This window comes from Chelonoidis abingdonii, chromosome 9 (assembly GCF_003597395.2).
Source record: "Chelonoidis abingdonii isolate Lonesome George chromosome 9, CheloAbing_2.0, whole genome shotgun sequence".
NCBI lineage: Eukaryota > Metazoa > Chordata > Testudines > Testudinidae > Chelonoidis > Chelonoidis abingdonii.
This window is the reverse complement of record NC_133777.1, coordinates 44492171-44499138: the sequence shown is the minus strand read 5'-3', so window position 1 is coordinate 44499138 and position 6968 is coordinate 44492171. Positions and strand designations below refer to the sequence as shown.

Sequence of the window (6968 nt, the reverse complement as noted above, 5' to 3'; positions counted from 1 at the left end):
ACAGAAATCAGTGACTTTCAGCCAAGTCCATCTTGGGAGTCCTGGGCCAGATGCCCTGGACTCCCCCTCTTCCAGTCCCCCCACATAAACTGCCAGCTTCTAGCAACCCAACCTACGACACCCCCCTTGTTGCTCCTCCTCCTTCTCTTTGTCTCACTTCCTGGGCAAAAGGTGTCACCTGGTCACATCCCTCCTCCTGGGTGTCAGGTTACATCGGTGCAAAGAGCTGGGCAGCCTCACCTGCCCTGAGGGCCTCAGCAAAAATCTCAAACACCCAATTCCCACCACTGAAGTATTGGTGCAGTACACAGCGAAACTAAGGTACACACACTATTGGTATGGGACAGTAAGACTCACATGCAACATAACAAGATGAATAAAACCCCACTTCATCACAGGGGAATAAATGTGGCTCCTTTCCACACGAGGCCTCCGCCCATCCCAGCTCCCTGCAGCCTGGGAAGACCCTGCACAGCCAATGGTGCTGCACACTGCTGCCAAGAGAAGGACTGGCTAGGCCCAAGCTGGGGAATATGGGCATCTCCTCCAGTGCCCCTGGTTACTAGCACGAGCAGGGGAGGTTGAAGAGATGGGAATTATGCAAATAGAATCTCACTCCCACTGTTTGCCCCCACACACACTGGGTGTGGGGAGAGGTCCTGAGCTCTGAGATCTCATTTTGCAGGATGAGAGTGCTTTCCCTCCACACACTGTTAGACAAACCCAATCTCCCTCCCCATCATTCTCCACTCAGAGCACTGTGAACTCAGGCAGAAGTGTGATCTGAGATCCCAGCTCCTTCCACCCCCATGTGCAAAGGCCTGCCCTAAGCTCTGAGGGCCATGCCCCAGGGATGCGGGAGGAACTCAGCTGCCCCCAAAGCTCCCTCCTGGGTTGAGAGTTTTTTACAGGCCCAGTGAATTTCCCAGTCACATGTTCCCTTTCAACCAGCCTTTCAGTTCCTCCAGGGCTACTGGATAAGACTGCAAAGAGTGTGCTGAAATCTCAAGTGTCTCCCTGCATAGCCAGCTTGCTAGGCTTCTACCCCAGCTTGTTTAACATAATATTTCCATAACAGCTGCCATTTTGCTCCCAGACAGTGTATTTATGTTAAAAACAACATAGGCCAAAATCCACAAAGGTATTTAATTTCCTAAAGTCCATTGAAGTCAGTGGAAGATCTAGCTATCTATCTAATCTCATATTGGACAGATACCTAACCTTAACGCATCTGATGAGAGAGAATGGGATTTGATAAGCCATTTCTGTTGTGTTCTGTCCCCTTACACCCCTTGTTAAAATGCAGCTGTTCTGTCTGACAGACCCTAAAGTTGTGAGTTCATGAGCAGCTGGAGAGATCCTTCTTCTGATTGCACAAACCATCCCCTTCTGCAGGGGTGCTGGAACAATCTGTATAGCTGGGGTGCTGAGAGCCATTGAACCAAACTGTGCCCTGTAGTTGAAGGAAACCACTTCTAGCCAGGGCTGCGCGCCCCCCACCCCCACCTATGATCTTTGCTGCCGGCTGTCTGAAAACACACAAATGCTCTACGGGGAAGGAAAGAGGATGGCAGCTTGGCTGAGTCCAAGGGATGTGCGTTATGCTGGGTGCTGCCCCTTGCTCCAGCCCCTGGTGTCTGCTCCTGGGGCCAGCACCCACAGGGCTGGCACTGATCCCCTCCTACCGCCTTGGCATTTACCCTCTGCTTAGCTCCCTCAACTCTTAGTTTGCAAGGCCTCTGCCTCTGCCCCAGCTCCCCCTGTCCGCCCACCCGCCCAGCTGAAGCGCTCATGCATCTGCTGCAATAGTAGCTCCCTGTCCCCCTCCCCCTCTTTGCTCGCGGAGCGGCTCCGGCGCCCCGTGCCAGCTCCACGGAGCAGGCTGGTGCACCCCTCCCCCCGCAGCTCCCATCCCGGCACCTCCACCCCGTGCACGGGGAGCGGGGCTGGCACGGGGGCGGGGAGGGGGGTTGTTTCCCAGTCCCTGTCCCGCTGCCGGCTGCCCCCTCTGATTGGCTCCCGCTGCCTCATTATGCTAAAACCTTGCGTCTCGTGGCGGGCTAGCCGGCTGACGTCATCCGGCTGGGGGGCAGGCGCGAGCGGGGCGCGGAGGGGCGCGCAGAGGCGGGCCCCCGCGCGCGGAGCAGGAACGCGGCCGGCCGCGGGAGCATGGCTACGGGCAGCGGCGGCGCCGCGCTCAGCACCGCGGACAGCGCCGCCAGGATGAACGGACTGAGCCCCGGCCCGGCCGGCATCGCCATGAAGGACCACGATGCCATCAAGCTGTTCGTGGGGCAGATCCCCCGCAACCTGGAGGAGGGGGACCTCAAGCCCCTCTTCGAGGAGTTCGGCAAGATCTACGAGCTCACGGTGCTAAAGGACAGGTTCACCGGCATGCACAAAGGTAGGGGCGCCCCCGGCCCCGGCCCTGGCCCCGGCCCGGAGCAACAAAGGGCCGGCTGCTCGGGGGAGGGGGGCCCGGCCCCAGCCCCCCGCCTGCACCGTACACCTAGCCCCCAGAGCCCCCCAGATTGCCCACCCAGCCCTGCAACTGCCCCAGCTCTCCCACCTGCACCCAGCTCCCGAAGCCCGCTAGCTCCGCAGGCCCAGTGTGTGCAAGGGGGAGAGGATCTGGCCCCCAGCATCCACTCCTGCACCCAGAGCCCCCCGCCCCATCGCCCACCCAGCCCCACTTCAGCTGCCCCCAGATCAACAGGCTCTTAACCATGGGGAGGGTAAAGTTGGGTCAGGTGAAGAGCAGGGTGCCTGGTTATAGATCCGACCCCACCCCATCCTTGTGGGGCTGAGCCTCATGTGTGTGCCATCAGTAACTGCTGGGTTTGCCACATTTGCCAGGTCTGGTTCAAGCATGGATGGGGGCTAGGCACTGGGAGTTGCCTACCTCTACCTCTTTGTCTAGTGATTTAAATTAGTGCCAAAAAATTGTGTTTAGAAATCAATGTTTTTGTGCCTGCGGAGGGGGCAGCTTTTCAGTTTGGTTTCTAGCTGGAGAGAAAATCAGTTCAAAGTAGAGAATAAAACCTCTTGATCCCTTTAAATAATAATAATGGGGTGTTTATGGATGGGCTTATACTGCAGTTGAGAAACAACATTTTGCAGGGAAAAATGGTGTGTGTCATCAGCTGGCAGCTGGTAACCTCGCTGAATGTGGAAAGTCGGGGGGGAAGCAGTCATGGAAAGGATTACCTGTTGGGTGACTTCTTGCAACTGTTGTGAAAGTAGCAGCATGCAAAAAGCAAGGAGGTAAACCAACTGAGTAGCAGCAGCGAAAGAGCTAGGCTTGGGAAGCAGACTCAGTTTGCTTCTAGGTAAATGCTCTGATTTGTAATACAATAAATGTTCCCCATCCATCCCAGCTAGGTCCTTAACAAATACTCTGGTTTGTATTTTTAAAAGAAATAAAGAAGTAAGGCACTCCCTCCTGATTTGTAAAAAGCAGAGGATCTGAATCTGACTGTTTGATAACGGATTCCGTACTTGTGTTTCAAAATCTTGGTTTAGCTTTAAATGTGTCATGGAATATTCTCTGCTGGTCAGAGGGATTCTGTTCAAGGGAGAGGGGTAATGAAAGCTGGTAAATTTCAGAACAACCTGACCAAGTGGGAGCTTAGATCATTGTCCCCCATTCCCAAAACTGCCCCTCCCCAAACATCTACAATAACAAAATCACCCCATGCCTTTGCAACTTTTCCTCGGATGACTGTTTTGAAAAGCTCCCCTGCTGAATACAAACCAGAGGCCTTGTAATCCTGATTGCTTTTTCCTTTGCAGAATTAGGAGTTAATACCCTGTAGCATGTGTGAGCGCGTTACTCCTTGATTTCCAATATTTCCCAGGTAGGATTTCTTAGATAAGGGGTTTATATAATTCTGAACCCCAGTTCAGGTAGAGGCACCTGATGACTGAAACAGAGAGGGAAGCACAGAACTGGTACATGGGAGGTTATGTCTCTCCCAGATGGAAAGAACAGAATGGTTCCAAGACATAAAATGAGACTCCAGGATGCAGGTAGCAGGAGGTATTCTCTGGAGTTTCTAGGAAGCCAAAATGAAACTTGGTCTTTAACATGATAGATAGATGACTGTTCCACAGCTGGCAACTGTCTGGCCATTTTAACTCCTTAGTTCTCAAGTCTGTTACGGAGCATCCCAAATTTCTCTGTGTGCTTTCTTAGGTCTGGTTTCCACATCTAATGCTAACAAGGCAGGGGCAGTTGACATTTCAATACAAAAAGTGAATATATTTCTTTCTTTCTTTCACATCCATCCATCTATCTTCTGGAAAACCCTTCCCCATGCCACAAAAATAATCAGACTTGTGCAACTTTAAATATCATGCTGAAAAAATGCCAGTTAATTGAAGACACTCATCTAATTAAAATGTCATCTCTCTTTACTTTTTAAGCTTTGGAGTGGAGCTAGCTTGTGCATGTGCACTCAGAACTTCTACCAGACATTTCAGGATGATTAGATAGATAGATTAGATTCATGCAAACTGCCCTCCCCTCTGAGTAGAATGCTGAGTTGGTTTGAAATGGTAAATATTGTAAATGCAGACAGCTGATAGGAAAGGGACATAAATGGCTAGTAGCTAAACAGCTTTAGTTGGATATTTTCAGTTTTATATCAGCAACTTTTCTAAAATGTTAAAAGATAATTTGTGTGAGTGCACGTGATCTCCCTGCCTTACACAGGAGAGTAAAAACATTACACATAAAGGAAGTTTAAAGATTGTTAAACAAACAGAACAAATTGGCCGCCCCAAATCGCTGTTGTCTATCCCATTGCAGGCTGATGGCAACACTCCCTGCATTGCTCCACTCCTGAATTCATTCTATTTGAAGGCAAGTAGATTGCACTTATTAAGAGTTATTAATACTTAATCATCTGGCAGATTTAATTGTGCCAATATTAAAAATGCATCAATGTCAATTTCATTCATTAAATATTTACTTTTTTTGAAGGGAAACTGTTTTGCTGCTGTTTTAATATCACTTTAAGAAGCTTTGAATATGACCTAATAAAATAATTGGAAGAGAAAGATGGTGATTAGGTATACAGCATTGAAGGAGCCTGGCAAAATTCTTCTTTCCTGCTTGCTTTGGCTAATTCTTTTTGTGAAATCCTAGTGAAATATCATTCATTCATTTCATCAGCATAATAAAGAGGGAGTAAATAGATTTGTGCCTGGGCTGGGCAATTTGTGCTGACAGTTTTGCCAGCCAGAGATATAAACAGTGCAGGTTAGGTTGTGCAGCCCTTATACATAACAACAAGCATTTACTCACATGGCTATGACAGAGTTACTCATGTGAGTAAGAGCTCACCATAATGACAAATCTTACACTAGTTTCATTTTTGATTCACAAACCAAAGGCTGTGATATTGAAAGGGCCCGAAACCAGTTCTCTTTCTCACACTGAGTAGCACCTCTCCCCAGGAATAAACCCCTTTACAATCAATAGGAATTACTGAGGAAAATGCTACTAAGAGGATCAGAATTAGGCCCAAAGAGATTAAGTCAAAAGATGTCAAAATTCAGCCTTGTAATTTAGTCCTGAAAATAAAATAATAAATTTGTGGTGTAGCAGAAGGTGGCTACATTCTCTTATCTATCTATCTATCTGTCTATCTAAAGAGTGTTTTCTTAGCACTCAGCACTGGAAGAAGCTCAGCTGGACTAGGCTTGACCCATAAGAGCAAGATTTCTGCTTGCACCCCTTTCCCCCTTCAAATTTAAAATACCAATCAAACCTTTCCTGGAATAGTTTTGCAAACCTTTCCCCTGCAGCACTAAGTACTGTCCATCATCCCCAAGTATTTCCCATCACAATAACCCTCTGAAACAGAAATCTGGGGCACAAATGATGTCTCATAAACAGCGAAGCCCTCTGAATTCCCCAGAATTGCTGTCCCTTCATTTTCGCTTTCTTTCATTGTTTCCCTCTTCTTGCTTTTTCCTTTCTCTACCCCCTTCACTCTTTGATCTGGCATCTGCACCGCCCTTCCTTGCTCCCTCCTTCATTGATAATTTTTCAGTACAGTGTCACTGCTGAGATTTGGGCTCTTCCTTCAGTCTCCTTCAGGATTCTTTTGGTGACTGAACTGAAACGTTCTACTGAAATTCAGCCTCTGGACCCAGATTTGGTGACAGAGCTGACAGAGGCTGGAGAAAGTGAATCAAAATGTCTAAAGAAAGAAAAAAAGGAGTTGTGAAGAGAAGGAGATAACCGGCAACACCAGTTTTGCTCCTTTCAGCACGAGTACACAGGGCCAGGGAGACCACAAACACACAGGATCTGCGCCAACATAGATTGCGCTTTCTTCCTATGGACTATAGTAATTAATACCAACAGTGTCCGATCCCCTGTATTGGTACATAGTGCCTTTTGCAGGGAAGAACTGGTGCATGGTGCATTACACACTGCCTCTGGGGACACAAAGAGTTGTTTATTTCTTTGCCTTTGTCCACCACTGAAATGCAGCTGCCTCTGGGGAGCATTGCAGTGCAAGTTTACTGGTGCCAGGCACAACAACTTTGGGAGTGTTCAGTGAATAGATGCTGCAGTAGACAAGAGTCACAATTCACGCTTCTGATCAGAGACAGCTGGGAAAATGTCGTCTGTCTTGAGGAGCCTAGTCCAAAGCCCACTGAGCTCTGTGGGGCTTAATGGTCTCTGATGACAAACTTTAGCCCACGCCAAGGCTCCCTCTTCCCAATCCCCCGTTGGTTAGGGGCACATCAAATTTCTTCCTTGCAGAATTAGCATACGCAGTGCAAACCAAGCTGAGGTCTGGCCCCTGAAATGCCTTTGTGCCCATCTGAGGAGCTGAGGGGACGTGGACAAGATGGGTTTTGTTCTTCTGAGATGTTGGGTGACCCTATCCTACAAGGGCACCCCAGCCTGGCTTCTCAGCAGAGCCCTTCTCCTGATGCATGGAGAGCTC

General features: G+C 49.0%; 1 protein-coding gene across 6 annotated transcripts in view; it reads left to right on the top strand.

Moving 5' to 3' along the window:
* The first annotated feature begins 2169 nt into the window (after positions 1-2169).
* CELF6 (CUGBP Elav-like family member 6) overlaps positions 2170-6968 on the top strand; it is a 213277-nt gene continuing 208478 nt past the window's right edge. For 4 of the 6 annotated variants that reach the window (XM_032769316.2, XM_032769328.2, XM_032769345.2 and 1 more), the window contains exon 1: positions 2224-2404. In XM_032769316.2, the coding sequence (XP_032625207.1) occupies positions 2224-2404 (181 nt within the window). Of the gene's footprint in view, positions 2405-6968 lie in introns of all 6 variants that reach the window. The other 2 variants (XM_032769352.2, XM_032769395.2) reach the window with 1 other exon arrangement.